This window comes from Photinus pyralis, unplaced genomic scaffold (genome assembly GCF_008802855.1).
Source record: "Photinus pyralis isolate 1611_PpyrPB1 unplaced genomic scaffold, Ppyr1.3 Ppyr1.4_LG6, whole genome shotgun sequence".
Classification (NCBI taxonomy): Eukaryota; Metazoa; Arthropoda; class Insecta; order Coleoptera; family Lampyridae; genus Photinus; species Photinus pyralis.
The window spans coordinates 8,413,348-8,432,344 of NW_022170663.1; the positions used below are offsets into that span (position 1 = coordinate 8,413,348).

The window sequence follows — 18,997 nt, forward strand, 5'->3', positions numbered from 1 at the left end:
ACGCATTCAATATCGTTTACACTTGACTACCTACTAAAAATAACCTAGAAAGAGACAGAAGCATCTGGAAAGAATCGTATGCCAAGTACATTTCTGCGCATGTGTCATAATAAACAGTTTCATTTCATGTTTCAAGCTTCCCAGATGCAATCACTTTCCTTCACTCACAAAGTCGCAAGTCGACGCCACTTGAGCGTGTAAGATTCCCATCTCATAAGACAACTTTGAACAGAAACGTTTGGCGTTTGTAATTTATTAACTTAATTAATTTCCCACACTTGAAGTAAGGGTTTATTGATGAGAACGAATACCACTTCAAAATATAAGCAAGTAAAAGTTACAAACAGTTGAAAGTAACGCTTACCTTGTTTGTACGTACCCACAGTAAAATTGTCACGAAAATGTGCAACAAATATATTTACATCAGTTGGTTAAATTGACCTCTATAATGCAAAGGACATCATCCAATAATAACATGTAAATAAATCCAAATACTTTATACGTTGTAAATAACAATGTCTCAAAAAATGATTTACAAATTATATTTAATAACATTTATTACATAACCCAATCCTTTATCCAGATTTTTGATGGTAAACGAATTACGAAAAAAAAATGTGATGCATTTAAATAACAATTAATTGTAAATAATCAAAACAACTATGTCGATTGTCCAATGGCATGTCATACAACCTAAATATTAATAAATATTAAGTAGCTATAAAATTTATAAAATAATAATAACAATTAAGTACAACAAAATTTAGTACATTTAATTGGCACCTTCGTTTTGGAATTACTTACATTTCTTTTTAAGTTTCTAATTTTTAGGACTGTGCAGATCCGTAACTTCCAGTTGGTGGTCGATATAGTTTTGGTAACGTTAATAGTTGTAAAGAGTTAAACGCGTACTTGCGTACGTTTGTATTTTTCTCAGTGTTTTCTCTTCTACACCCTTCACTAAAATTATAGTACGTATTAACCACCACAGCACACGCAAGCGCAACAGTATCATATCATCAAGAAGTGGAAGAAAAGTGCTGTGACACGATAAAATAAAGCAAAATAAATAAATAAATAAATAAAAAGATCATTGCTAATTAAAATGATGTGTATTGAATGTATACAGTACCTTCTCATGCAGTCTAAGGCTCTCTGAAATTCATGTTCTGCCAAATGGTATTCAGATGATAGAATATGACACTGTTCCAATGTTACAGCCATTCCTGTACGATCCTTCGCACTTTTACAACTAGTAAATCGTAAACCTACAAAAAGAGCGATTGGAAAAGAGCAAAATGCGCCAGCGCATCCCTACCCTTCATTTGTCTACATATTTGTGCAGCTAGATGTAGTATTTCTACATTTTTTGCTTTGTTACTATGTACAGAACTTTTCAGTTCATCCACTAAGTCTCCTACGGCTCGTTGCGGTGAACAAGCAGACAGACGTCCGCTGCTCAAACTTACGTCGGGTATATTTAATTTACGATATCTTAAGTAATATTCGTTAAGTCTTATATAATTATCAATATTTGATCTTTCTTGCGGTCTCGTTGCACCTAAACTCTCGGCGAGTGTCGCCTTTTCGTTAATTCCAATGTTAAAGAAGACTGGGGTTACGTGGAATGTAACGGACTGTTTACTAGGTAATAAGGTGTATAGTGCATCTGGAATGGGCAGGGATACCGTTAGGGAATTACGACTTCCAGTTATTTTTGGCATCGGATGAGGTTCATTGGAGGCGGGACTAGGACAACGGTTGAGCGTGAACATAACGGTTCGTAAATCTTCGACCGCCACCGACATGTCGCCCCACATGTCTATTTCCATCCCGTGAAAGCTTAGGAGGCATTCGAAGCACGCCAGTGGGCCTAGTGAGGTTAAACAGGTTATAAATGCAGGGTCCGGTTTGTGGCACCATAGTCGGGTCATCAAGCCGGTTACCAAGGATGTGAGCTGAAATTTTTGTATAAAATACGAGAATTGCGCAAATGTAAACGGGCAGTTAATGATACTATTTTCGGAATAATTATCGTTGAAGAAACAGTTCTTTGAGAGTTACTACTTGCCACTTGCTCACAAAATTTCTGCAGCATGTTTTATTATCATCTTTGAAGCAAAAGATCATCATAAGCGAAGTTCCGAGATTTCAACCAGTGATGCAACGGAAGTGTTAGACCGACGCAAAAGACAAAATAATTTTTTGCGGTAGCAGAAGCGGAAGTGTAAATACTAATAAAAACGCACAAATTGTTGCGACGAACCAATGAGATGAATGAAAGTAAACAAACAAATCAGTTGCGACACGTCTGACAAACCCCGCCCACGGCTGACTTCGCGCGCCGTCTCGTTCGGCCAATCAGAGCGTACAGCGCACCTTGCCGTATTTTAAAGGTTACAGTATACTTCCGTTATAAAAATACTGAAATCGGAGGTAAAAGTGGAAGTGGAAGCAGAGGTCTGTTGCATCACCAATTTTAAGAAATGACATTGTTGCCAAAGAGTCTCATTTGTAAATTATCCGCAGAAAATTTTGCGCGTGCGTAGCCATTATAGAAATAGTGTCATCATCTGCCAGTCTTATATAATTACCGCTTGCGAAAAGCAGACGTCTCTGCGATACTGAACGTTGCACACCCTCTGCGCCGCCTTGGGGTCTTGCTGCACACGAAATACGGAATGGGTAAGCCGCGCGGTTTTCAGTAGACCGTCCATGGCTTGTCGCAACTTTCTCATGCTGGGCCTCAGCTCGCCGACCCAATCGACAATCTTATTCAAATCTAAACCATCCGTAAACTTGTTTCCATTCTTTATCACCTTAGTTACAGTATTCACAGCCTGTGTCAAATTTTCGCCATCTTTGTTTACGTTGGTGCCCGGTTGATTCGTAATTACAGTTCGCTTGCTTCCCTTCGGATTTTGACGCAGCCGAACGGCGGGACTGCCGCATCGGCCGCAAAGAAACTTAACCTTACTCACTAGGCACATCACGCTTGCCTCAATGTTGAGTTGCGTCAAGTCCCACGGTTCCGGCTCGTCAGTGGGTTTGTAGTAGTTTGCCGAAGGCGAACTGCTCATGACGTTCGTATCTAAAAACGTACGCCCGACGTCCGGGTCTAACGACTTCGGTTCGCCATTCGTTAATTCGCTAAAACTCTCATTGTGGTTTTCCTCACATTCCGGAAAGATCACGAAATTCGCTTCGTCGGGCGTTTGCACCCTCGAGCACAAGCTTTTTACTCCCTCGCTAGTACTCAACAGGTTAATTTCGTTTCTTAAGTCGTCTGTTTTTTGGTACTCGTGTAGATTCCAGACATCGTCCACCGCTTTCGGCGTGCAAGGCGTCGCGAAATCGTCAATGTCTGGACTTTTGAGGTCGAGCGAAGTCAACTGCTGCGTTATGCGTTTGAAGGGCGAAAGCACCAAACTGTGTTTACCGCTTGTGTCCAGACTAAAATCATCTCCGACTCCAGAGTCATCCGTGACGGCCAGTTTATGCTCTTCAATAAAACTGAGCGCCTCCTCTACTAAACTGGGATCCCATAAGCTCAGTAATATCCGAGTCTTTTTGATCATGTCTTCGCAGATCGGTAACATTCCGATTGTCTGCTTCTCCTTCGCTAGCCTCATTAGAGTCTTCATTGCTTCGACCACCTCTTTTCGCAGCTGTTTGATTGCCTGTAGATTCTCATAGTTTCAATACATATGGAGAGATTTCACCCACTTTGCTAGCACCAAATTTAATTTTTATTATCGCCCGCCTGAGTGCGGGGTATTATGTCCAAAGTTTCAGAATAAATTATTGTCATTGTCAATTAATTATTTGTGTATTTATTCGAATCCCTTGTGCGACCCGAGTAGTTTTTTTGTCAGATTTTTCTATTTGTACACAAGATTTATTTTTCAATTTAGTCAATATTAGAATTTTTCTAGCAGATACCGGATGGGTACGAGGAGAGATTATAAAATTCTAAATTTCAATGTTTGACCTAGCTGAACAGGTTTTTGTGGGTGGGACCGCACGGCACGCCACTGCACAGAGCAATACATCTAGACACCAATTTCTGAATGCAAACCATACAAAATGTAATTTTTTTTAGAAGAAATGCGGTACAGCTAACCCTGTAACCCATTCAGACATTTGATTAATTAGAAAAGGAAATTTTAATTGATTGGTACCACTGTGTCCCTGCCAAATCACCACATGAAATATGCAAAAACTAATCATATTTAGTGCAAAAAAAATACATTCAATACTAGCAAAGTGCACTAAATTAATTTCTATTTGACAGTGACAAACACGAACACCCTGTATATTACCTGAATTGCATCGTTAGCCATTGAAATTTTGGTTGTAACTTGACAGTTTGTATTAGATCTAGTTGGAGATTCTTTTAAAGCTTGTACCAGCCTAAAATAGACTGATAAGTAAATGCGCAAACGCAGTACCGACTGACTTGATCAATCCGCCATTTTTCGACTTATGCGAATGGGCAGTGAACGCGCCCACCGTTATCCAATCGTAAAACCCCGACTTATTAAGCGTATCGTTGTGAACCCACATGCGCTGCAAGTGCAAATTGATCGGCGCGAATTCCAAACTGCGATCCGACCTTCGCGAGCTCGCCTTAAAATAACTACCCTTATGCGCTTGCAAGTTTTCCCTCGCCTGAGAATAAAGTCGGAGGAGATGTAGGTGTCGATCGAGCAGCTCGACTTGGCGAGAGTGCCATGGCTCTCTCAACTCGCCCATGCCGGCAACTTCTTGTAACAATTCCTTCTCCTGGTTAATCCAAATCCCGCTAAATAGATTAAATTGGATTATCTCTACGAGTAAGTTAACAGTGATACCTACACCAGTTGATGGGGGAACGAAAAGCACAGTCTACTCTCCAACATCACTTCGTGAACGCATATATCTCCTCCTAAGCCGGAATGAAACCGGTACGTTTGGAGAAACGGCGACGCGAAGAGTAATTTTAGTTCAGTTTGGTTGGGAAATCGCATTTTAACGCCCAGTCGTGGTGGAAGGGACTGCGACCTTCTATGCGACATTATCTGGCAAACAAATTCACCAATTAAAAAAAAGTGATGTGAATGTGATATCAAATCAAGTACCAAACGTGCCACAACAGTTTTGGATTAAAATCGATTTACCATACAGCCAGTCTCAGAAACTGTGTGGTAATGGTACGTTACAAAAACAACAATAATGTAGAAGAGGAGGGGGAAATCAGAAAAGCAGAACACATTATCGAGACAGAGGTGGCAGGGTCTAAGAAAAAAAAAATGTAAAAGAGAGATGAGTTAAATTATGTACCCACTATAGCTTATCTGGTACTTTTTGTTGCACCCACCTAGAAGAGTGATACATACCTGATGACTATTAGAAGGGGGTACCCGACAGGGCGTGTGTTCGGTACTATTTCCTCGATCCTCCGCTTCTAATGCCCAAGCGCTAATTGTAAGAAATCCCACAGTGCTTTGTGCTCTATTTAAAAGCGGTATGCGTAAACGTGATGAATCTTGTATGGCACTTAACAACACACAGGCTGTACCGATTGGTAAAGCGGTCTGTGAAACTCGTTCTCTTACGTCGAATGCGGTGAAACGGACACGCGAATCCCCCGAGAGACCATCAGAGGCGTGAAAACTTACAGTACTAAAAAAACTCGGATTGCTGCTTCGCTAAAAACATTGAAATGTTGCATTTTATATAAAAAAAATATTGGCGATCTTCTTAAGTATCAATTCTGCACAGGGAGTCATTAAGCGATGACTTGCGCTTGCATTTGTTATTTTAAATGATATGACCCTTTTTTAATTGACTTTTCAAATTCTACATCTTATTATAAAAATGTTAAGTGTCTAAAATTACCAGCTTTTGCGAAAAATAACAATTTTTTACAAGAAATAATAGTTTATGACATAATATTTTACTACGTGAAATAAAATCTTTCGTACACAAAATGGTACGCTCCTGCTTTTATAACTTCACTGAGAATTCAATTCAACGCACTTATGGTGTGTGAAGGGTCCAAAAAACCAAGTTAGAATCAATTTTCAATAGAAAAATTCATACACAAACGTGATCGTTGTTATCGCTAGACATACTTTCGTTCGCGTTCGCTATGAAGCGGTACATGTGTAAATTTTCCCATGCTGAACAAAATAACGGACTGGGCAGAGAAACCTGACACATTTTAATTTTTCCTAGCGCGGCAGGATCGAAAGAGAGGAGATAGTGGCTTCACGAGTAAAAAGTAGACAATTGAAGGTTTACAATTTTTTATTTACTGAAAATAATATCGTTCAAATGATGCCTGTTATAAGCGATACAATTACCCAGGCGTTTTTCAAAATTTTCAAAAACTTTGTTTAATAAAGCCGGCGTTATTTCGTAAATTTCTTCTTCAATATTACTCCGTAATTCGTCGAGTGTTCGAGGTTTAGTAACGTACTGCTTCAAATATCCCCACAGGAAGAAGTCGCATACGGATAAATCCCGCGAACTTGGCGCCCAGCAAATTCAGTTTGCGGTTACCAGATGTTTTTCGCAAAAAGTTCAACGTTGTTTTCGACATATGTCATGTGGCACTATCTTGTTGAAAAAAAGTGCGGCTTAGTTTCCGTCTATGCTTCAATTCCGGTATTACAAATATTTGCAGCATAGCCACATAGAGCTCCGAGTTGAAAATTTGCTTGAAAAAGTAAGGTCCGACTATCCCCCACTCGGTTCACCGTTCGTGGTAACCCTGGTGGCTTCTTTTTCATGGCCGAAATCGCCTCTCGAAAGTTTTGAATCCATAATTTCACCCTTACGCAATGGTACGATTACATTTAGCGCGAAACTCTTTAATAGTCTGTGCTATAAGAAAACGCTCAGAAATGAACGCGCGCTGTTGCGGTGACCACTTCTCCATTATGACACAGAACTACTAAATAAAAATAAACCTTCAACCGTCCATTTTACTTTCCCGGAAGCACAAACCTCTCCGTTTCGATACGGTCGCACTAGAGGTCGCTAAAATGTGTCAGGTTCCTCTGCCCAACCCTGTACAAATTCGTAAAAAATGGTTTACATTCTAAAGCGACCTCCCCATACAAGGGGGTGGGGTTGGTAGAGCAGCCTTGACTGAAACACCGCCCACTTAAAAATAAACGCCACCAATAAGTAAATAAAAACAAACAATACCATAAACTGAGGTAGGTATAGGAACACCTTATAGGATTTGACGGCCTTTAAAATGCTCCTTAAGAAGATCGCCCTTCCATTGGAAAAAAAGTGACTTACCTCAATAATTTCGGTTCGGGCATATTGGACCCATACTTTGGCAGAAGACATATAAATATCGATTAAAATGGTGGGATTAGGAGGTCGCCCGTGACCGTCACACAAAAGATTATCACAGGCTAAAGAAATTTCGCACAAAGGTAACTCGGATATATCTAAAACTGATAGATAGAGGCGCAGCTGACGACGCGTAGGTATCTTACCCAGCATGTGCTGTCGTTGTATTCTCCACATTTGAATGTCGGAAGTCGGACGGTGATTTCGTTTACGTTCGATACATTGTTGAAGCGCGTGTAATTCGGCGCGCACTCCCTCGTAACTGGCCGCTTTAATCGCTTGCATCCAACTGGAGCGGTCAAAATCAGAGGTCGCTGCCAACGCCTGGCATAAACCACCGTCAAATACTGAAACGTTGGATATTTAATACAGGGTAAACCCTAGCCTCAAAACAATTTTGTTCAAAATTCTGAGCTATCATGGAAAATGCCGATCGTTTTGTTTTTGGAATAGTTAACAGCGGATTTGTAGGAAAAAAGACACTGACCAATGGAAAATGTGGAGATTCTGAGATTTTTTCTCAAAAATTTGGACCCCAAGAGGCCATCGCAAAAACTCACCTAAATAAAACGGAAAAATATCAGTAGTCGTAGTTGTCGATATTGTAGGTGGATCCAGTCTAACTTGGCACTGCTCTAAAACGACCACTCCTACCGGTTCGGACCAGGGGTCTTTACTTTTGAAATAAAAAAGCAGATTCCCGCGTAAACGACACCAACGCTCTAAGCTTACTGAAAGTAATGAAAATTAATGCTGAAACAAGGTCAGACAACACGCAAGGTGCCTCAAATGTTAAGCAGCTAATTTCGTGCGTTGTCACGCCGTATGATTACGCAGACCACTGCAAAGTGAATTCCTCTACCCAGATGAAAAAGCGGTGTTAGTGTTACACATATTGTGCCGTTAGTAATTAGTAGCATAATCACTATGTTAGTGAGTTAATGGTGTTAGTGTAAGCGCCTGATCTATCTTGTAAGTTGGTTAATTATTACAAACATTAACGCACATTTATACAACGACCGTATCGAATGATTTATGTATGGTGGATACAAGATAGAGCAGGTACATTTCTTTTGTAATAAAAAAAAGTTTCTGTATCATTAAAGTACCTTTATTAGCGCCACCTACACAGTTCAAATTGTGAAGACTCTTTTGTTTGTCACCTTTTTTTCGTTTGCTATCCTTGCCTGTAATGCATTACCAATATAGAATATAATAATAAAATCCCAGACAGATAAGCTTAACCACAATGTAACGATGACCACGAGTAACGATAACCATAGTATCGAATGGACACTTGAACAGTTTCAAACAAGCGCATCCCTCATTTATAAAATGTTATAATCATAATTAAAGTTCTGAAGGCCCACCGTAAAGCCCACACCGCCCTCCATTATGTCACATTTACAAATTCGCAGGTATAGGGAATTTTATACGTGTAAGTACCGCTCGGAGTACCGCTTCATAAGGAAAGAGAACAGAACTTATATTCAAGAAAATAAAGCATGTTAAGATGCAATAAAAGTCTTGCTCCAAGCAGATAAGAGTTGATTCGTCACAGTGTTGCCACGATCTTACAAACCTCAAAAGTCGCGGCCCGTTTTGCGAAAAGCCAAGCACGTGGTGAATGCGGCATAATTATGTATTGGTTAAGAGAGCACGTTTTCTACGAGGAGGTCGTTTCCGTATTTGGTATTCGGCGAGGTACATGTAAGTGAAAATTTGGTGGGAGAGCGGCAGCTTCGAAGAGAATCTATGCCGGTCGTGTGCCACATTTTTTGGATCGCGTCGACTTCTTTGCGTGAACGAGGCGATCGGACGGCTGATATATTTTGTTGTTGTGAAATGTTATCAATTCAATACGTCAGCGAACATTTTTTCGGTGCATTATTGGATTAAGTTGTTCGTATTTAAATAAGTTGTTACCACGAAAGGGTTGGAGTAGAAGGTGCAAAACATTCCATTGCGCCAGATTTGTAGTGGCAAGTTACGCAAAAAACCAGTTCCGTAGTCAAAGTTGTGCATCTAATTCGTTTATACGAAGTGCTCATAACATTATTCAGAAAAACTGGTTACCGGTAAAATGGTTAAAGACAATTAATTTCTGTTTACTGTTAAAACCATAGATTCCAAAGGAAATTTTTGATATTTAAACTGCGGAACATCGGTAATTTATTACTATGAATAACTCAAAGTTCAACTAATTAAATCAAAGTAAGCCTAAAGCACGAGTTGTTCCTAAATTAAATTACATCAACCATTTTTCGAAATTAATTTTCAACAAATAATCCAATTCAACTGGTAATTGTAACTCCAGAACTTTATAGAGGGCTTCCAAACTCTTAAATACAATCGCAAAATTTTATAAATGAGGGACTAACTCCACATGTGAAAGGGGGAAAATTAGTATGGAAAAATTTGTACAATTCATTGACCCCAAACAAATTTTTCTAGTTTTGTTACCCCTACATTGTAGTTGTGTTATGTAAACTGAGATCGAGACTGAGATGACAATTTAACTCATGTATAAAAAATCGCACAAGCTGTACTTTGACAGCGGCAAAAGTTACCTGCAACTTTTACAGCGACAAATGCACTAGCGGTTTTTTCACTTATTCATTTTCTAAACAATTATCGCATTATCCATTCCCATATGAATAGTTTGACATTTGCCCATAATTGATTGGTTCGGTGAATTTCTTGTTCGTTAAATTGCCCTGATGAATTACATTCGAGGTTTCTATTTAAACTAACTAAATTTGTGTTATTAAAATTCAAATCTGTTTCCTTTAGCAATTTGACTCGATAAACTGTCAACCTAAAAATGTTTCACCTTCGGTGTCACAGTTTTTCTCGTTTATTTGCTAGGCAACCAATTTTCATTACCTAAACAACGCGAATTTACTCGATAAAATACAAACTTCTTGTGCAATTATAAATTAATATTTACTAATTTAAAAAAAGTTGTTTGACACAGATCAGCTGTTTATGTTGACAATTGAGTATTGCATGAGGTCAATAAATTATCATTTTGCACCCTTGCAATTTAAGTGCAACCCTATACACTCACTCCAAAGATTCATTTTAAAAGCACCAAAAACCACATACTTTAGATCACAAGAAATTATGATTCTCTCAGTGTTGTTTTCCCATCAGCTGACCACAAATAGAAAGCATCACACATTCATCCACAACTGAGCCTCAATTACTAATTTTACCCTTTAACATGAAACACCAGAGAAATCCAGTCCTCGCTTTTAAATTATTAAAATATATGCACACGACAACAAAAAGTACCGACTAAGATTCGGCCTTTCAAGAAATAAATCGACTACTTACTTTCGGTTTTACGAAAAAATCCCTCCTGCCTCTCGCGTACGTGCAACACACCCTCCTTTTCAAATTTACTCGAAGGCTGCGTAGCTAAAGTCACAAGCTCTTGCTTGTTGAACCTCATAGTCGTAAGAGAAGTCGATATTCATTCCATCTAAAAGAAACTGTGTAAATAATCATTCTCTTATCTACAAAGTAAACAAAACTAATCAGGTGAGCGATAAGCACTTTAATTAAGAAATAATGGTGCACTTACCCTGTTTCTTTTTTCTTTAATGACCTACTTTTGGCAGATCTCCATTGATTTGCCTAACCAGTTAAATTATAATACGAGCATAATTGTTTATTAATTAAAGGCATGTCTCATCTCTGCGAATATCAGGGATTCCCTCGAATAATAGATTGGAGTACAGGTCTACATTGACACGAAAAAATTGGGGCCAATTATTTAAACTTATCACTGTGACTGGGTTTTGTTGTATTATTATTTATATTTATTATGTAACGGCTACATTACTCATTCGATAATTTTAATTGGATTGCTGAAAAAATAATTAAAAAAAATTACAAAGTGGAGACACAAAGCACTTGGGACATTTGATATTTTCATGTTGGTAGTGTGCATAAAACTAAACAGGGCCGCACTTAGGCAATGTATCCATCCGTTGAATTCAGGTTTCTTGAGGATGGGGCGCTTTCAATTACAAATAATTTCAAAAAAATCCCTATTTTAAAATACGAATTTTTCTTATTTGGTATTTTAAATACTAGATTTTTTAATAAAAACTTACTTTTACATATTCTCAGTGCTGTGTATAGTTCTTATGGAACCTTAAATATTTTTGTTTCCTTGATTAATTTGTTTTAAATGGTCCATAAGCCACCCTTTAAGTACACATAACAGTACCTATATCTCTTCCCAGTTAACAAAATTATAAGCTTTTCTTTTTAAATAAAAACTCACTATTACACAGTAGTTGGAATCGAAACCGCAAAGGAACCGATACCAGAGCCGAAACCGATTGAATCTATACGCCCCTCACTTGGAACCCGTTTTAGATATCATGTATAATACACAGTCACACTAAAACTGACCACCATAATTAAAAACAAATTAATTACATAAATTTTCATTAATACCTTACATAATTCTTGGCACCGAATAGAAAAATCTGACATGAAAACTATATCTGTGACACACATTGGGTTCGATTAAACACACAGTTTAAATGACAAAGACAAAAATTTATTCTACAAAACATAAAAGAAAAATTGAACAATAACGCAACCTCGAATTACTACTATTTTCGAATACGAACAAACAGTTCGAAAGTACTCCTTCACTTCACGATGTAATAACTAAATGTAAGATCGGATTACTTCTTCTGCACACTTTATTTCGATACCGACAAATTACGTTTTCACCTAAACAGGCCGACAGCCCGAAAATTTCGCGTAAGAAAGTGTACCTACACGATCTCAAAGCTTCACGAAAAAAAACCGTTATCGTTGTCTCCAGTATTTAAGGAAACATCACTTCCACCATAAAACAAACGCCTTCCTCATGGATTTTCAAATCAACCACCAATCACAATTAGATTTGATAAACGCCAGCCATAACGGAATGCGCCAAACGTCTCCGTTCTCCAGATGAAACGCACAATTCTTCGTAACACCTGCATTCTCTTATCAGCGATAACACAGGTGTGTTAATTTAATTTTCGCCTGATAGAAACACTTCTTATAGTAAACGACCAGATGTAACCTACTTTTAACAACCTATCTGAATTGAACAATTACAAATCGACCAAATTTAAACAGGAATTATGCATTTACAAACATTTCTAAAGGAATAAACAACACTAGAGATACCAATTCAAGAAGTAAATCTACTTTGTGTTTATTCATAAACAACCCACCAGATTTGTACTTGTCTCCCAGTATTATTGCTGGTGTTAAGGCTAAATTGACGTCTGCGTGACGATGTTTTTTATTTGTTTATGTTGAAACCCTTAGTATTAAAAACCGGAACCGAAAAGAATTGAACTAGTACTGAAACCGGGTTTCAACCACCGCCTTTACATAACCATTCGTCTATTGTGAGTGCTGTAATTTTTGTGGACCTTGAAATATTATTCCTTCCTTGTTTAAAACGTACAAAAGCTGCCATGTTACGACGCTTATTATTCAAAAGAGTGACGTTTGCGACACGAGCGAGCTTGCGAGTGATCCGATTTAGTAAGAGTTATTTATGTTTCACATATGGCGATACGGTTGCCATTTCCGATGGGTGCATGGATTGCTCAATCTTGGAATTTTTGAATGAAAACCCATTTTCAGGCAAAGCTGAATCACCTTCATTTCTATACGTTTTCGTTACAATTACGGCCGTTCTATGATTGTATATTTATTATACAATGTACTCAATGGTTCTGAAGCTTTACATATCTTGCAACGCGCTTTTCAGAGCTTTATGGCACACTTACACAGGCCCAGGAGAACTTTTAGGCAACTAACAATATTATAACAACTCTTACGGAATAGAAGCGTTTTTAGCTTTTCAGTCCTTCCTGGAATCTTTTTGAACAATTCAGAGGCTTTGAAAGGCATCAAAGTCGGATGCGTCCCATGAACCTTTATTATCCTAGACATTTCCGACTGCTTTATATCTCTTCTTCAAAGCCCGTTAGCGCCCTCCCAAAGTTGTTTAGATCTTCCCCAGATAATTTAGAGTACCAGCTTTCACGTGTCCTCTAGCGTTTAGGTCTTAGGGCTTTCTATTCACGCCAGAGAGCTGTAGATCCCTTCAAATCCTTCACGTAATCTGGATTCTCTGGAAATGGAAATATCCTAAAAAATTCTGGATTTTCGAAAACCTATTACACGCGATCATAGTGCATTTTAGAGTACTTGAAGCACTTTCAGAGCATTATAGCTGGCGTTCTGAACTCTACTTTTTATTGCGTGTATTTTTCTTCCAATTTTGGTTTTTCGTCATTGTTATCTTGCTCTTGCACCATGACACAAGGGCCCCCATTTCTTAGTAACTTGGAGTGTCTCCACTCCTGTCACTGACGTTTTCAGTAAGTAGGCAACCTTTATGTAATTACCTACTACTCGATATAAAAAATAAATTATCGGTATTCCACGAGTCCATTTTTCTTGTCTTATACTTTACCAACCAGAAGTAGATATTCTATGTTGGAGAAGCCTAAAAGAAAAGTCTTGAGAGAAAATTCTCTCTACTTAATATGTCTTTTCCGCGAATGCATAGAAGACGCATAAGAAATCATGTTGACCACAGTTGGTTTAATTACACCTGGTCGCCGGCTTTGAAAGTAAATAGTGTGTAGTCTAATTAAATCTCCACTCATTCCGAATATAATAACTTTTAAATTTGTACCTACGTGCAGGCGAAAAAGTGAATCTGTGCGGAATAATGACGCACAGCCTCGGCATCGGAAGAGGGGTTACCTGCATTTGACATAAAATCCTTAGATATTGTACGAATTGTCATATGGAACATTAAACATCTATTAAATTTGTTAGGTATGGATTGAATATATTTACAATTCAGAATCGGACAAATTGATCACATGACAAATTCACCCTATTGGTAGTGTGCAGACTAGGTATAGGTACCTATATTGCATAACAGTATAAAGTATCTATACATTTTCGCCTTCTACATACACTCTAACTAAACGAAATTTTAGTTAATTACAGAATGGAAAAACACGCTTTGAAAATTTTTTCTGAATCTCACGACGATAAGATGATACCTAGTTTAAGATTACGAATCAGAGCACGTGGCCTATGAAAACGTTCCATTTCGCGTGTCTACGATTTCCAATTATTACTATTTTTAACGACTGTAAAAGGCATTTGAGGGAGCTATTGAGGGAACTCATGAATATCATTCGCGCAAATGGCAGAAACGTAGGTATTTTGTACTCAAAACGAACTAACAAATTATCCAGGAGAGCTAGAAATAATAACGAAGAAATAGTAAATGAAGAAAAATTCCTCTAAAACGAAACAAAAAAATAACATTAGAAGATCGTATCAATATTTGGCAGAACACAGTCAAACTCATTATAAAGTGTTTTTCTTTTCTGATGAAAACTATTCAACCAATTTCCGAGTAAAACTATACGCTTTGTTTTGCTTTCTTTCTTAAAAAAAATCGTTTTAACTTTGTCGCAGTAATCGTTTCTTGGTTGTATTTTTTCTTCTGTACGTCAAAATCTACTAAAAAGTGCTTTTTTGTTACACAAAATTCCTGTTTACTTAATATTGTTGTGTACAATGGCAAATGGTCACTAAGCCTCCCACAAAACACCTGTCCAGGTAGTTGAAGTTACTAAAGTCACTCACAAAAAGAACATGAAACACTTAACTACAATTCAGGATCGTAATTCAGGCTCAAGTTGATAAAAAAATTGTTCATTTACCTACACACAACACAAATTTATTCGACAATTGATGTAAGAAAGAAATTAGCACTCAGGTTCAGAGACAAATACCACGCTACAAGCGCTTCATCGAAACAGGTTCATAAAGTCTTAATTACCTCGCAATGTCAATACACTTCTTCACACTACACTCTTTTATAGAATTTTAAGACAGACTTAGGTATGTGTGAAAAAAGGAACTTCCAGATACGGTTGATTACTTCCAATACTAGTGGTTTTTATCCTGTCTGGGATTTGCGTAAAGTAGTTGTCCTTGAAAATACCAGATAATTTAATTAATGCTAATGTTACGCTGGGCAGTTGCTATTGTTAGTAGTGTTATGAGCTTCTTTGACAGCACCTCAAGTTTCAATTCTTCGTTTCTACGTAAGGAAGCTAAATGTTGCGGAACGTCTTGTGGATCCCAAGTAGCATAATACTTGGAAAAAGATGGTCGCAAAGTGTTCATCCCTAATCTGCGAATATTATTTCTTTTTGGATTCTACAGAACCAAAATCTATTAGATGTTATTTCACCCTGTGATCTGCAGCAACGTTTCCTGGACCGATTTGGAAAATACTTTCTCCGGTCTATATGTGCTCTTTTTCACTGTTGTTGTTTTAACAATAAACAGTACGAAAATTTGTAGATTTACATTTCGTCTCTGACCACACAATAGTAATCGGAAATGGAATGCAGAATTAAGAGCACGAGGGACTGAAGGTACCCGTAGTTCTATACACTTGACCATGGTAATAGGGGGTGATTACGAAAAAATTTAGTTATGAAGTATGAATAAATAATTCTTAATTGCGTCGAAACATTTAGATAATAGGTGCCTGAGTGGTTCAAATAATTTCTTTTCTAACCACGTAGTTGTTCCTATAACCCCTAGCAACCCTTCGTTATACGTCCTGTTAATGATGATGCGTCCACGAAACATGTGATCGCGAGTCTCATATTGCATCTAAAAACTATTAAGGAAAGACGAATAAGGCCCGAGGCGTCGTCGTCGGACATCAGGTGCGATTCTCGTATTACAGCAATCTAAAGTTCAACGTAATTTTCAATATACTTGACGTGTATAATATTGCGAATAGGAAATAAAAAGGTAGGTATTGTAACAATAGTTTTGTCGAGGTTTTCCCGCGAAAGTCCCGCAAGCAGATAATCCCCTTTAATTATATTAACAAATGAGTACGTGCACTCTCATCAAAGGGTTTATATGGGTACATTTGCAAAATAAACGAATCGCAAATCGCAGAGTAAGTTCCGTGCATTCGAAAATGCCAATTACTATACGTTATCCATTGCATTGTGTACCTACGTCAGCTACACGATTAGTATACAATGAGTAGGTGTAATACTATCAATAGGATTGATCTGAAATTATTCCTTAAAAAATCACTTATATAATTATAAACTATAGCAAGATAATACCTACTGTAGGTAATACATATAGGTACAGGGTGGTGACTTGCGTAACGTATCATAGGGATTTCAATGTAAAATTCATAACATGCGATTATTGGCTCCCCAAATTATTTTAGAGCAAAAATGTATTAAAGCTTTTTGTAGAAAAATTTTTTTTACGCCAATCAACCGTATTAGTTTTCAATATTTTTCATATATAGACAGAAAAATGGAAAAATAAAACCTGCATCTTTTTCAATAATTAATCTGTGTTGCCATGGAATTTTCTAAAACAAAAAGATATCCAGTTATCAATTTACAGCAGTTCGAAATGGATTTTATGATCGACTTGGTTACTGTCTTGCAGTTAATGGTGACTTATTCGAAAATTTATTGTAAATTGTTATATTAGGAAACCGTTTTTAGTAATTTGGTCTTTCTTTATGTTAAATTCGCTGTTCTAAATATAATACTTTTTGATAGAATTTGATTTGTTTTATAGTTATAGTTTTTGTATTATAAAATTCCATGGCATCATAGATTATTGAAAAATATGGGGGATTTATTTTTCCAATTTTTCGTCTTTATTATGCAAAAAATTGAAAACTAATACGGTTGATTGACGTAAAAAAATTTTTTCTACAAAAAACCTTAATACATTTTTGCTCTAAAATAATTTGGGGAGCCAATAATCGCATGCTATGAATTTTACATTGAAATTCCTATGATGCGTTACGCAAGTCACCACCCTGTATATAATATGTTCTACGATTATAGGTATAATATAATAATAATATAGCTACTACCTTTCTCTTCAGACTGGTACAGAAGAATGAATTCTTCTAAGTCTCTTGGTCAAATTTCCCAAAATGTTACCCCAAAAAAAACAACTGATTGTCTTCTCGGACCAAGTTTATCATTTTTATCATCCGATCTATAAATACCAATTTCTTTTCGAAACGGCAACCCACTTGTAATGATCTTTTTTATTACCGAGTGGGCTTAATAATAATTCAAGTGTCTTCTCTTTAGTCAACATAGATCAATGTCGTACTTACGAGGGTGCTTGTTGAAATTATCTACTTAGCGCCATGACGTCACTCAGGCGTAGTTTTACTGATCTCTGATCGACGAATGAAAATCCCCGTGCTTACAAAGGGAGCTGTAGCACATTTATTTTTATTTTATTTATAAATAAATCAAGTATCCAAAATTATGCCTGCAACCGTTTGCAGCATTTTTTCCTTGAGCAACTATAGCGCATAGGGGATGGGCTTTACGTATAGGTGTTTATTTTCGAATTTGTCTTCAAAAATTCCTACCCAAAAAGTTCATCTCGACGAACATCTGGGATCTTTGAACATAAAGATGATCTGTTCATACTTTCATACGAGATTTATTTTATTTATTTATTATCCCTCCCGCATGGTATTCCGATTAGGTGGGTACATAATGCGTGACACCTTCCTATCAAAAATAGTATCAAAAAAAGATCACCTCTGCTTTGTTACTAAATAAATAAAATTTCACGAAATTGTGATCATTTTGTTGCTCGGCAGTTAGATATTTCCCACAGGTACCTAATTTTGCCAGTCAGAATTTTTTCCCACTAAAAGTGCGCCGTCTAAGGTAGGAATTTAAAAGAAATTCATACAGAATTGATAAATCCATCCCAGGCTATGTAAAACTTAGGAGCATTGTGGATATACCTAGATTTTTCCCCCAGGTCAGGAAAATCTTCTATTATTTGCATATAATTTTCTCAGTTTCTCGAAAATTTCTCTATTTTTTTCCAAAATTGTCATATGTTGTTTCTAAGTTTTGTGTAATTAGAATATTTTCAAGAATACCATTGTGTTTCTTCAGAATTATTCATTTTCTCAACCTTTTGTTGATTAGTCACGAATTTTCCCTACGGTTTTGCTGCTATTAGCCTTAAGATTTCAAATACTCATTTAATTTTTTGAGAACTAGATTCTTCTTTACTGTCTAAAGACTGTCGCTAATTTCTTTACTTTTCCTTCCATTTTTATCATTGTACAGGATAAATTTCATCATTTACTTATTTCACTTTTTAGCGCATTTCCACAAAAATAAAAAAAAAATGCGCTATTGTGGCCACTTTGTCCGTCCGTCCGTCCGTCCGTCCGTCCGTCCGTCCGTCCGTCCGCTAACTTTGCGACGCTACTAGTTTTTTATCTTAAGAGCTATTGTTCTACTTTTTTTGCTATTTGGTTCGTTATGGTGTCGAGTCTTGTACCAAGGAAGGAATTTTTTCTGTACCGCTTACAAAAAAAGTTATTGTAAAAAAAACAAAAAACCGTTTTTTACATGTTCCATAATTTTACACTTTTGCCGTTTATTAACGATCCTAGAGATCGTTTATAATTTTGCATTGCTATCTGTCGCCTGCCGGTTGGTCTCTCCGTCTGTTCCTTTGTCTG

General features: G+C 37.2%; 1 protein-coding gene across 2 annotated transcripts; it reads right to left on the reverse strand.

The window, feature by feature from the left end:
* Positions 1-539: 539 nt before the first annotated feature.
* Positions 540-11,291, reverse strand: LOC116173230 (inositol polyphosphate-4-phosphatase type I A). 2 transcript variants are annotated; one of them, XM_031490576.1, is made up of 14 exons: positions 10,943-11,291; positions 10,693-10,840; positions 8,463-8,540; positions 7,914-8,084; positions 7,500-7,700; positions 7,297-7,451; positions 5,379-5,690; positions 4,858-5,060; positions 4,460-4,804; positions 4,323-4,413; positions 2,595-3,680; positions 1,319-1,958; positions 1,133-1,268; positions 540-960 (listed from the first exon to the last, which is right to left on the reverse strand). In XM_031490576.1, exons 2-14 carry the CDS (start codon positions 10,808-10,810, stop codon positions 828-830), a joined length of 3,669 nt encoding a protein of 1,222 aa, XP_031346436.1. In that variant the 5' UTR covers positions 10,811-10,840; positions 10,943-11,291; the 3' UTR covers positions 540-827. The 2 variants fall into 2 exon arrangements, with proteins under 2 accessions (XP_031346436.1, XP_031346437.1); XM_031490577.1 differs by lacking the exon at positions 8,463-8,540.
* Positions 11,292-18,997: the final 7,706 nt, after the last annotated feature.

What these genes read in the sequence shown, in the direction of transcription:
- LOC116173230 (XM_031490576.1), bottom strand. Translation starts at nt 10,810, where the DNA reads ATGAGGTTCAACAAGCAAGAGCTTGTGACTTTAGCTACGCAGCCTTCG. An exon ending in CCCGAACCGAAATTATTGAG is followed by an intron (nt 5,691 to 7,296) that starts GTAAGTCACTTT and finishes CAATGTTTTTAG; the next exon opens with CGAAGCAGCAATCCGAGTTT. An exon ending in ACGTCTGCTTTTCGCAAGCG is followed by an intron (nt 1,959 to 2,594) that starts GTAATTATATAA and finishes CAAAAATTTCAG; the next exon opens with CTCACATCCTTGGTAACCGG.